A 13,590-nucleotide genomic window follows, 5' to 3' on the forward strand; every position below is an offset into this window, starting at 1 on the left:
TTCATATATAATTTTGACTCAAAATTTCAATTATGTGTCTTGTTAGTTGTATATCTGTACATAATGTTTTATTGCAAAAAAGTAAACTGTGTTTATGGGTAAATGTGTATGTGTGTAATTGGTGTGTGTTTGCATTTTCAGGTCTCCATGCTCTAACAAATGCTGGGTTAAAAACAACCCAAGTTGGGTTAAAAATGGACAAACCCAGCAGTTGGGTTAAATGTTTGCTCAACCTGCTGGGTAGTTTTATTTAACTCTACTATTGTTTAAAAATGACATTGCTTGCTTAAAATTAACCCAAAGTATGTTGGGAATTAACATTTATTAATGTTTAATAAATGAACATTTATTATTAAGTTTAATGAATAATAATTAAACAATAAACGTTACATTGCTTATTAATAAATATTTACCTTTTGATTATTATTGTTGCCTCAAGTAATCGTGTCTGATTTTTAATTTCCAACCTATTTTGGGTTCATTTTAAGCCAGACATATAGTCTTTTTAAATAGTTGGGCAAACATTTAACCCAACCGCTGGGTCAAAACAACCCAATTGTCCATTTTCAACCTTTCTTTAGGGTTGTTTTTAACCCAGCATTTTTTAGTGTATTGTTGATAAATAAAAAAAAAATTGAAAAACACTATCATATTTCTGGACTAATGCAGTTTAACAATGATTTTCTTAGTCTTCAGTAAAACATTTATAAAACCATAAATTAAAAATAAGAATAATATAGTGATTATGCCATTAATAAACTGAAATAAGTTGTTCTGTTAGAAAAAAAAAAGTTTTAACATTTCTTAGCTCCTTAAATGATATTATTATTATTATTAAAGTATTATTTTTTCACTTGATACTAAACCTTGTTACCATACTTGACAATAATACATCTGGGCCATACATTTTAGGAGAACAATGACTTACTTCTGGGCTTTATTAGGGGTGAAACAGAATGACAGGATTTTCCTTCCTCAATACTAGTGTGCATTTGTGTATCTTTTTATTAGCAGTACAACTTCCCATTTCATGAACAAATGATTTCATCTTTGAAAATGTGTGTAAATATATGCAATGCAGCACAAAGTGATGTTTGTGCATGTTTTTGAGAATGGAAATTAGGTAATAGAGCCATGTGAAGCTGGAAGCCACCAGGACAAACTGAGCACTACCTCATTTGGAAATACCCCTCAATCACCATGACAGCAGCTGGGGTTTGACCACAGACACAGGAAGGAAAAGAGACATAATTTTGGGCAAGGCTGTGCTGTAAAAAATTGTCTGAAACATTATAATATTATTAATACACTCAGCCATGTGAGTGCAGGGTGTTAAAGAATCTGTAAATACTATAAAAAGTCTGTATCAGAAACATGATGGGGTTAATGAAGGGTCTGCTCCAGTCTGCTTTTTTACTATCGTAATACAAATGCGGATTTATTATTTTCATGCAATGGAGACGAGTGATCATCCCAGAAAATACACGTTTGAACGAAAACATGAACTTGGTTTTCCTTTTGTGTGTCCAGGCTTTAGGCCAAGATAAAGTCGGCTGTGAAAACATGATGCCGGGTAATGCCCGGACCATCTGTCAATGAGCGTCTCTCGAGTGGGTCGAGTGAGAGGAGAAATGGCAAAAAAAGAAGGCGCAGTAGAGTTTTTAAGGTTACGGGGTTATGGAGTGTTACTGGCACAGAGATGGCAAATGTTGAGATTGTTTTGCTTAACATTTTTAATTCTACAAAACCTGGATTCTCCATTTAAAAGGTGCATTAAGTACAACATGGTGAAGTGTTATTCTTACAGGGATAAGAGTGAATATAAATCTACAACTGAACTGCCATCTCAAAAAATAAAGCTGACTAAGATCCTTTATGTTCGGTCAGACCAGCTGTCCAGGTGCACTCCCAAGAAATTTTAGGTCTGTGACATGTCAACATCCTCCCGGGATGGAAACTGGGGTGAAAGGTTCCTCTTCCTAACGATGTCCAACATCATCACCTTGTTTTGTTTTTTTCCACATTGCGTCACAAATCATTCCTCTGTGCTCTCACATATCCAACAATCCCCTGAGTACTTCTGCAAGCGGCACCAATGACAGGGTTTTATCCAATGATGTATTTAAAACCAGTTTAATAGAAAGAGAAAGGGAGCCAGGATGCCCCCCTCACAAACAGGTGAAAAAAAATGTTTACACAAAATAAGATATTTTGAAGAATATCTGTAAACGGTTGATGATTGACTTCCATTGTATGAAAAAAATACTTTTGAAGTTAATCAGGTGTTCTTCTTTAAAATGTCTTTTGTGTTCATCAGATGAAAGAAATTCATACAGGTTTGGAACAACCTGTAAATAAGTGATGGCAGAATGTTCATTTTTGGGTGAACTATCCCTTTAAATACATGACTGAGAGGTAAAAGTGGGACAGCACTCCCCCCTATTGGCTGAATATGTGACATTACAGCATCAGTCTCACAATTTGTTTTTAACTGGATATTTGTTTGTAACTGGATTTTAACTACTCTCAAACTATGTTTAAGATCTTAAACTATGTTGTCAAGTACAGTAGTGATGGTCATTCGTCATAATGCTAATGAACAAACTGTACTGGGACTGTTGTACAGCCTATTTTTGATTCTATGGTGTAATTTAGCTTACACTATGAAGTCACAATACATTATAATAATTATATATCTGAATGTGATTTGCAATAAGGTCAAATTAAATGTTGCAGCATTTTCAGAGAACATCTACAGGTTTAGCGGAAAGCGCGGGAACGAATAAAAATCATTGAAAAAGCTTTTTTTTCACATGTTCACATCATGACCAGCAGGTGGAGGTGCGAGATTATGTGTAAATACGAATGTGTGTGAACGTTAAATTTCTTTAATATACATGTTTTACATACTAGGCTACGTCTCGAGGATGTGAAGCTTCTGGTTAGTCCACGTTTAAATAAAATGTTCCTGATAATTTACTCACCCCCATGTCATCCAAGATGTTCATGTCTTTCTTTCTTCAGTCGAAAAGAAATGAAGGTTTTTGATGAAAAAATTCCAGGATTATTCTCTAGTGGACTTCAATGGAGCCCAAAGGTCCAAATGTCAGTTTCAGTGCAGCTTCAAAGAGCTCTACATGATCCCAGACGAGGAATAAGAGTCTTATCTAGAGAAACCATCGGTCATTTTCGAAAAAAAATACAACTGTATATGCTTTATAAACACAAAGGATCGCCTTGCACGTGCTTCCACTCTCCGTATTCTTCAGAAAGCTTACGCTGTATGTCCTACGCATTCCCTATTCTACTTACGGAACGAACGCAGCGAGTTTTTTTTTTTTTTTTTTTCGTAAGTAGAATAAGGCGTAGGACATACAGCGTAAGCTTTTTGAAGTATAGGCTACAGAAAGCAGAATCACGTGCAAGGCGATCATTTGTGTTTATAAAGCATATACAGTTGTATTTTTTTCGAAAATGATGGTTTCACTAGATAAGACTCTTATTCATCGTCTGGTAGGCCTATCGTTTAAAGTCCTTTAAGCTGCACTGAAACTGTAATTTTGACCTTAAATGGCTCCTGCAGTCAGCTGTTTCCCGTTATGTCCCATTATTCCCACAGATTTACCTGTTTCAGGATGTTTGTACCAAAATACAGTTAAAGGAATAGCAGGTGATTACCCTGACAGTAATTTTGGCGCGTCCCTCAGTGTGCACGCATGCGCACAATGAATAGGAAAAATATTTTTATTTATTTATTTTTTTTAATTAAAGGGTTAGTTCACCCAAAAATTAAAAGTATCCTTTAATTTACTCACCCTCAAGCCATCCTATAATTACTATAATAAAGGCCTTCTGAAGCAAAGATATGCATTTTTGTAAGAAAAACATCCATATTTATAACTTTATACACTGGTCATTATACGTGTCAACTCAAACAGAGGTCTCTGGCTCAAATTTCTGATTTTGTTCATATTTTTTCTGTAGAAAGACAAATATAAATAGTGATGAAAGCCAAAATATTAAATGTCACAGATGTGTATTTACTGAGTAATCCACCATTTTGTAGAGGGGATCAAAATGACCATTTCTACCAGAGATTTGGAGCCAAATTAAAGGGGTGTAAAATGACATCATAATGTTATTTTTACACAGAGATTGGTAGGTCTATTAGTAAAATCTGTTGACTTTAGCAATCTTTGTTTCATTATATGCCAACAGTGAGAGTTCAAAAATGGCAAAAGCACTTCTTGTTTTTTGTTTTTGTTTTTTTGCCTCATGTTTGCATGCCTTTAACTCAAGAAGTATTAAAGATATCTTAATATTCCCTCGATGGTTCAACCCCAGAGATATGGAAACGTCAAAAACCAAACGTGGGTCACTTTGCAAACAGCTGATACTTTTTTTTTTATTTTAAAGAGGAATATCTAAAAAAACAAATAATGTTGAAACTCGTTTTTTTTTCTATAATCTCAATGGCATAGAACTGTCTGAGTGCCATAAATATTATTTTTCTAAAGTCGTCAATCATGCCTGTAACTAAAAGTATTCAAAATATCTTAATATCCTCATAAATTCTCATTCTTAATACACTTTCCTTTTGAAATCTTCATTTTCAAAGCCCTATATATTTCAATAAATGATGGGATAATGTTAATTTTTGGGTGAACTAACCCTTTAAATGCATGACTGCAAGGTAAAATGGTCAAAGATACCATTCAAACGTTGAACCCTGTATTTTAAAGAAATAAAATATTAAAAAAAAACATTACTTGCAAAAATATATCGATATTACACTAATTTTGGAGGGCATGAAATAGGCTTACGGTAGGTGATGTGTTTTAAATAAAAGGTTCACAACACTAAAATATATGGTTTTGAAAGGTGATCCCATGGGAGAGAGTGATGAATCCCCACAGACAGTTAGGTAGATCTAAGGGCCGAGTGCCTGAAAACAGGATGTTTCTGTAGAGCCTTCCTTTGTTAAAGCATTAATAATTCACACACTTCATGAAACATATCAAGATGGATACTCTGAAAGAAAGAAAGAGACAAAAGGAAATGGCTTTAAAGGAAAACACTCAAGCTCTGGGGATCTGTTATAGATTTGTAAAGAACTACAGTAGGCCTAGATCTGTATTATAGGCCAAATAATTCACTGCCATATTTACTATATGTGGTCTGCAGTCTAAGATAAAGAATAGTCTATTTTCTGAATGTCCGTTGTTAATCATCTTTCACAGAAACATCGTTTGTTTCACACATTTGATGTGATGAGAGATGTGTTAAGTGGAATTTAAGAACACATGACCGCAAAGTGATGCAGGACGATTGCAATTTACCAGCCAGATGCCCAGTGCTTCACAACAGGGGCGGGAACCTCTGCTATTGGCTGAGGACAGCTGCTGGCTACTTAATTATTCACTGAGAGAAGGGCCGATTAGGAACTTATCTTGGTCACTGAGTTAATTATTCAGGAAAAACATACCAGATGACCATGTGTTTGTCTGGCTTGTAGCTTTTGCATTAAAGAATTTTGTTACACTCAAAAATGTGACCGAGGAAGGATGTTGCACTTGCTCAACATTTAATCAATGATAGATGTACAGCAGTAGTCAGCATTTTCCTTTTTTTACTCATGTCTGTCACATTTAAAAAGCACACAAACAGGTCAACATGAGATAGTTCAGACCACAGAAACCAACCGTTTCAATATTTAATGCTGAACAAATTATCACATTAACTCATTAAAATTACTTTTCATTGTGTCCTGAGAATGTTATGTGTCTTCGAAACACATATTAAACATGTTTTTAAGAACAGCTTTTCCAAGTTTATGCTGAGTTTATATATGAGGAATTCTGTTACGCTCTTGTAATCTTGCTCAAGCTCAAAGAATAGCATTATGTGCAAAAATGGCCATCATAATTTACTGGTGACTGTATGAGAAAAGCTCGACTGCTAATTATTAAAGTCTAATTTACAATTGAGACTTGGGAAAATAGGACAAATCAAGCAAAATAAGTGTTACACCAAAAAAAGCTTGAAAAATAATACAAGAGATTTTGTACCTGAAAATGACATTCGTTAAAATAACATTAAAACAAACAAAATTCAACATAATGCAAAACTATAAAATCTTATAAAAAAAAACAACAACAATAATTTAAGTAATTATATGCATGTACTTGACAAACACTGTTATCAGTAAAAGGCATGCACTTTAACGTAAATTATTTCAGAATGAAAACAGTGATACTGTATATTGTTTCAAGCAGTCTGTTTTGGACATTATCCTACAGACCATCCACCGACCATTTGATGCTTTATTGCACACAAAAAAATGGCAACTAATCTGATTGGCTGGCTTCTGGGATTCCATTTGCACATCGTCACCAACTCACTTGGAATCAGAAGTCATGTTTACAGAGTACTGAACTGCCACAACGAACCAGACACTGGACTTGCCTGTTTGTGGCATCAAATCTTTTGCAGGACTTAGTTGCAAGTAAATTAAATGTTATTCCAGATCATGTCTGCAGATGCATTGGTATTCATACATTTTGGATGTGCAGAAATTCTGCACATTTTGTGAACATACAGTATCAGTTATTCATCAGTATCACTGATTCCAGATAAAAGCCATGTAAAAACAAAACCAAGTGTGGCGAGTCGCTGTAAGTGAGTTAGGCCCCTTCCTGTGTATCTGCAAAACTATATTGAGCTTCTCAACAATCTGGAGAAATATGCTCAAGATGAGTCCAATGCAAGACTTTCAGATGCTGCAGCTCAAACATTCTGCGGAAGAGATTAAAAGGTGTGAAAAACACAGAGATGATCTTATTGTGAGATTCTCTCCATTTATAGTCCAACAACAGGAAACTCACTTCTGATTTTTGCAAGATCTGTGATCAACCTTGTTCTCATTGTATTTACGGAACAAACAAATCTGCACCTTGACTTTTTTCCCATTCCGAGTTTGTACTTCAAGGGGTGGTTGATTATGATTTCACTTTTTTAACTTTAGTTAGTGTGTAATGTTGCTGTTTAAGCATAAACAACATCTGCAAAGTTACGACACTCAATGAAGTTCAATGCAAAGGGAGATATTTGCTTTTCCAGAAATCACAAAGGACCACAACAAACGGCTGGTAGGGACTACAACAAGCTTCATCCCCGGTTAGTGACATCACAAACCCCAGAATTTACATAAACCCAAGAACTTGCAAAAAAAGGGGTGAGGCCATTTTGGGCTGCTTTAGAGAAGAGGAAGAGTTGTCGTAATCAGTGTTGCCAAGTCCGCAGTTTTCCTGTGGAATTGGGCTACTTTATCACTGTTGCCACAGGTTGTTTTTCAGGTCAGTGGGTTGAATTGATCCCAAATAACATTATATTTAGCCCCTGGATTGCAAATTTTACCAAGGGAAACCCGGAAAAAATACACAGATTTTACCCCCCAAAAAGCAATTTTTACTGGGGGAGTTTTGTTGTGAAAACCTGGCAACCATGGTTGTAGTAGAGTGTTGTTGTCATGCCATCATTTTACGCCGGACTGCTTCACAAACGAGGGTCAATTCAACACTGGATTTGCACAAAAGATTAACATGACAACACATGCTAGTGGATGAGTTGAATCAACTCCACAGCAACTACATCAATTTATCCACTAACCATTCAGAAACGTCTAAAAGTTGTAACTTCTTCCTGAGTCTCTCCATCAGTGTCGACTCCGGTTTGAACAATGTAAGGCTGAACACCGTTACTGACAATCCTCATTTTGGCTGCGTGAGATTCTCCAGCTTTGTTGTTGTTGAGCTGTTAAAGCTCCGCCCTCTTCTGGAGCAGCAGCTCATTTGCATTAAAAGGGACACACACAAAAACGGCGTGTTTTTGCAAATAGGGGCAAATTTGACAAGCTATAATAAATCTGTTTTTGAGCTGAAACTTCACAGACACATTCTGGAGACACCAGAGACTTATATTACATCTTGTGAAAGCGGCATTATAGATCCCCTTTAAGGTTCAACATCAAGCAAAAAATGTCTAATGCTTCTACGATTTCAGCATGGCATGGTACAAGTTTTCATTTCATTGCCCTTTGCTGGGACGGGGTCTGAATTGCTTTTGGAGCTGTGCATGTTGTGCTGGCTACTGTGCGTCGAGCGCTGACTGGAGATGACTCTGTTACACAGCGACGCCATGCCTCTCCTGATCTCCTGACGGATATTGTTGCTGGAGAGCACGTAAAGAATGGGGTTGATGGCGCTGTTGAAAGTCGACAGTCCCAAAGAGATTTTATAAGGTGTGTAGATGTGCTTTTCAAAGTGACACTGCTCCCGCAGCTCGGAGAAGTGGAAGGTGATGGCGCGCACGAGCAAGATGATGTGGTACGGCGCGAAACAGATCAAAAACAGCACCACCACCGCCACAGCCAGGTAACGCACCTTTTCTTTCTGATGGGGCTGGAGGCCCGTGCTGGCCTGCACGTTTGCAAGAATGGCCCTGTTGGTGAAGATCAGGATGGCGAGGGGGATAAAAAAGCCTATGCAAACCCGAGCGTAGTTGAATGCCATAACCAACTCTGAGCTGTGGCTGGGCTCAAAACAGCGGCGACTCCCTTCAGCAACTTCCCCTTCGCGCATGACGAAGACGGGCGTGTGACCCAAGCCCACTACCAAGTAGATGGAAAACGCTATGAGAGCTGCAATCCGCTTCTGGCGAAGACCGCGAGATTCGATCGCGTAGACCACCGCCACATAGCGGTCGATGGACACGCAGCAGAGCAGGAAGATGCTGATGTACATGTTGTTGAAGAACACAAAGCCGGTCACTTTGCAGGCCATGGAGCTCCAGGGCCACTCGTGGTCTCTACTGACGTACACCGTCCACATGGGCAGCGTGAAGAGGTACGTGAGATCGCACACGGACAGGCTGAGCAGGTAGATGCCGAGGACGTTCTTACGACACACCTGGTGGAGGGTGAGGTAGACTGTGACCAAGTTGGCTGGCAGGCCGATGATAAAAACCACAATGTACAGCACCATCAGAGGAATGCGGTCCTCCTGATACGATATCTGACATATCATCACACTTTGGTTCATTGTTGTCATGATGCCCTGAGCCACAGTGGTTTCATGCATCATATCTAAAGGGAAAAAATAAAGAGAGAAGTGAGAATAAGCAGAGAAAGAGAACTGTAGGAGTACTGCATGTGATGTGGAAGAAAAAAAAGCCTATAAGCTCACTTGTAGTCTAGTTGCAGTACAAATGAAGAACATAGTTGTAAACTGCACTCTAAAAAATGCTGGGTTGTTTGAAATTAAATAAGTTGTGTCTGGATTTTTTAAATTAAATTTTAACCCAAACGTTGGGTTTGTCCATATTTGACCCAAAATTTGGGTGTAGTAGTGTACTCAAAGTTTACTACTGTTACACTTAAAGTATACACTAAAAAGTGGGCCAAGTAGTATTGAAGCAGTACACTCACAAGTATACTACACTCTAAAAAATCCAACCTTTGACCAACCTGCTGGGTAGATTTATTTAACTCAACTATTGTTTAAAAATGACTATATGTCTGGCTTAAAATGAACCTAAAAAAGGTTGGAAAATAAAAATCAGACACATAATTACTAGAGGCAACGATGATAATCAAAAAGTGAACATTTATTAAGAGGGGTTTATTATTTATTAAACTGATTAATAAATTTTAATTTATTAAACATATTAATAAATGTTAATTCCCAACCTATTTTGGGTTCATTTTAAGTAATATAGTAATTTTTAAACAATAGTTGAGTTAATTAAAACTACCCAGAGTGTTGGGTCAAACATTGAACCCAACCGTTGGGTTTGTCCATTTTTATCCCATCTTAGGTTATTTTTAACCCAGCATTTTTACACCCAATACATTAATATCAGTATACATTTAAAAATATACTTGAACTTTACTTAATAAAACGAACTTTTTTTTTAAGGGTTAAGAAACCATTCACACACTTTATTATTTTAATAACCAAATCATTGTAATTGAGTTAAATTGTTAAGTCATGAGAACAAATTATTAATATGTATACACAATATCTTTTTATTTTTCACGTCATGTGCATGGCTCTGCAGTATTGAAATGAAAAAAGGTTAATAATAATTTAAGTAAAAAGTTAAATAAAATTAAAAAATAATGTAAAAATAATAATAGTAAAAACTGAAAAAGTAATAAAAAAAATTGCGAAATAAAAATAGCAAGTTTAAAAAAATAAATAAATAAAGACAAAATAGGTAAATGTGTGCTTTAACTAAATATGTTAAGCAAATCTAAATATGTTGAACAAAAAGTTCAAAGGCATTATAAAGTGGCTTTACTTCTATTTCTGTATTTCACACATATTTGCCAAAAATGTCTTTCAAAGCTGGATTCAGATTCACCCACTGCAACTACCACAAACAACTGAACAAGTTTTTTGACTTCCTGAGAAGCGTTACTCGGACATTTCATCTTACCATCGTACCTTTTTTCTACATCCTTACAGCAGTGATCACGGTAACAGTACGAGTTCTTTTCAAAAATCTTCAACACTCCTGTCTTAATTTTTTTTATTAGATTTTTTTTTTTCCATATCAATGGAAGCCATGACTGAAACAACATAATCCTCATATTTTAACTATGCTACAATCTAAAAAATGCTGGGTTAAACAACCCATGTTTGGTTACATATGGACAAACCCTGCGGTTAGGCTGTTTTGACCCAACCTGCGGGTCGTTTTATTTAACTCAACTACTGTTTAAATGAACCCAAAATAGGTTGGAAATGAACATTTATTAATATGTTTTTAAAAAAATTTACATTTATTAATAAGTTTAATGAATAATAATTAAATAATAAACATTTATTAAATTGCTTATTAATAAATGTTCACCTTTTGATTATTACTGTTCACTCTAAGAAATGCTGGGTTAAAAACAACCCAAGTTGGATTGAAAATGGACAAACCCAGCGGTTGGGTTAAATGTTTGCCCAACCTGCTGGGTAGTTTTATTTAAACCAACTATTGTTTAAAAATTGCTATATGGCTAGCTTAAAATGAACCCAAAAACTAGATGCAAATAGAAGCAACAATAATAGACAAAAGGTGAATGTTTATTAATTAAGCTTTAATATTTTATTAATATAAATTTTATACTTTATTAATATAAATTTATTAATAAGCAATTTAATAAATGTTTATTGTTTAATAATTATTAATTGAACATTAATAAATGTTCATTTCCAACATACTTTGGGTTAATTTTAATTAAGCAATACAGTCATTTTTAAACAATAGTTGAGTTAAATAAAACTACCCAGCAGGTTGGGCAAACATTTAACCCTACCACTGGGTTAAAACAACCCAATTGCTGGGTTTGTCCATTTTCAACCCAACTTGGGTTGTTTTTAACCCAGCATTTTTAGTGTTGCCTCTAGTAATTATGTGTCTGATTTTTAATTTCCAACATATTTTGGGTTCATTTTAAGCCAGACATATAGTCATTTTTAAACAATAGTTCAGTTAAATAAAACTAACCAGCAGGTTGGACAAAGATTTAACCCAATTTAAGTCAATTTTCAACCCAACTTGGGTTGTTTTTAACCCAGCATTTTTAGAGTGTACTTTAGTGAATTGCAAATATCAAACTGTTTTTGCTCATTGAAAAACAATCAGGTCTGAGGGGGTAAAAAAAAAAAGGAAGACAGTTTATTCTGCAATAATTCGAAGCTACAATCAATATTTCTCTCTTACTTTGATTCAAAAGTAAGTTTTGAGGAATTGGCCATTGAATTGCACAACTAAGTGGTTTCGGTCTGACGTGACCATTAATGTGCAGCAGAAGGTAAAACCCTCCAGTGTTTCAGTGTTTCTGATCCAGAGTAAAACACCCCCAGTCCCCTTCATCTCCACCAAACACAATGTACCACTCCCTGCTTTTGCCCCAGCTAGACAAGACAGCCTCTGAAATATTCATCACGACCCCATCATCCACAGGGAGCAGAGGTGCATCAGAACGGAAACACATAGTGGAAACAAACCACATGAATTGGTACATGAATCACCGCTTTAACGTTCTTGCCCTAGACATTATGTAAATTGAGTGGTAAATGAGACCAAAATGCAGTAGGCAGTTATTGAGCAAGACGTTTTAAAGTTCAAACAGTTAAACTGCCCACGTGGCTTATAGGTTTATGTGAAATACACACTGACTAAGAGTCCCTCCTTTACCGTTTCTCGCTTTTCACAATGGGGAAAAACCTCGACCTTACACAAGAACTCTACTGAGGATTGAGAAAGTAATATTTCACTTGACCTAATGACACTGACCGGGACAGCTGAACTGGCAGTAATAATGCCATTGATGGTCAGTGTGAAGAAAAACACGTATACAAAGTCAGTGAAGAGAGAAGGAGATGTACAATAAGTGCATTAGTCTTCTTTGTGTTCTGTGACCTCCTTATAGTCATTAAATCACTGTACGGGTGTTAAGACGCACACTTCTGTGACTTTCAGATTACATGAAACCTTTAATGCCCTCGTCTCATATTGTTAGTGTCGAGACACTGGTGATGCTCAGTCAAGTGTACGCCAATGCTTTAGACACTCCAGGCGGATTTTTAGAAACGAGCTCAACCTTATTAGAGATGATGCTCTCTATGAAGATACCAGGCGATATGTGTTATCTGAAATGTATTTTATTTATCATTAATGCACGAGTCTAAATTAAGCTGACATCCTCATTAAATATTCATGATTCCTTTGTTTAATGCTGACAACAAAATCAAACCAGTCCATAACAAACCTCTCAAGTGCATCTGATTATTATTTTTTTATTTGTCTGCTTTCAATTTAACACTTTAGATCCAGTTTTTAAACCTAAGGGTGCCTGAATGTTTTACAGAGAAGAAACCAACTGAAATCATGTCATTTCCACTATTAAATAACTTTCTACACTATAAAAAAATAGCTGTAAAAAAAAAAAAAAAATCCATTGAAGCAGTAATATACCGTAAAAACAATGCACTGTTTTTACGGTATATTTATGTTTCATTGGAACTCGTGTTGTTTTTACTGTGTAAATTTTTACAGCTATTTTTAGTGTAAATAATGATCCGCTCAGGATTATGTCTTGTAGTAATGCTAATGTAAATAAAACAAAGAGTAATGAAGTAAGTTTTATACGAAAATACTATTTCAAAATTTCACATTTAATTCAATGTTACATTCTGTTTCTTTTTAATTATTTGTTAAATATGCAAGCAATTTCTCAGTGAAATCTTAAGTAAATCTTACACATTTGTTTTTCAGTGTATGCACATTAAAGAAAGATAAAGTGTTTCAGGAAAAAAATCATATATATATATATATATATATATATATATATATATATATATATATATATACACACACTGACACTCCTGACACTGAAAGTTTGGGTTGAAAAGGTTGCAAATCGCTGTCCTAGATAATTTAAAGCACACAACCACATGAACACATCCTGTTTTTTTCTCAGGCATTTCTCAATAGCTTTTGTAAAAGCAAATCTGACATTTTCTATAAATGTAA

General features: G+C 35.5%; 1 protein-coding gene across 1 annotated transcript in view; it reads right to left on the minus strand.

Annotated features, from left to right (window-relative positions):
* Positions 1-5,544: 5,544 nt before the first annotated feature.
* gpr132b (G protein-coupled receptor 132b) overlaps positions 5,545-13,590 on the minus strand; it is an 8,192-nt gene continuing 146 nt past the window's right edge. Inside the window, exon 2 of the mRNA XM_067383494.1 lies at positions 5,545-9,142. Coding sequence (XP_067239595.1) covers positions 8,058-9,140 — 1,083 coding nt within the window. The 5' untranslated portion in view covers positions 9,141-9,142 and the 3' untranslated portion in view covers positions 5,545-8,057. The remainder of the gene's footprint in view (positions 9,143-13,590) is intronic.

The sequence above is a fragment of the Chanodichthys erythropterus genome, chromosome 4 (genome assembly GCF_024489055.1).
Source record: "Chanodichthys erythropterus isolate Z2021 chromosome 4, ASM2448905v1, whole genome shotgun sequence".
NCBI lineage: Eukaryota > Metazoa > Chordata > Actinopteri > Cypriniformes > Xenocyprididae > Chanodichthys > Chanodichthys erythropterus.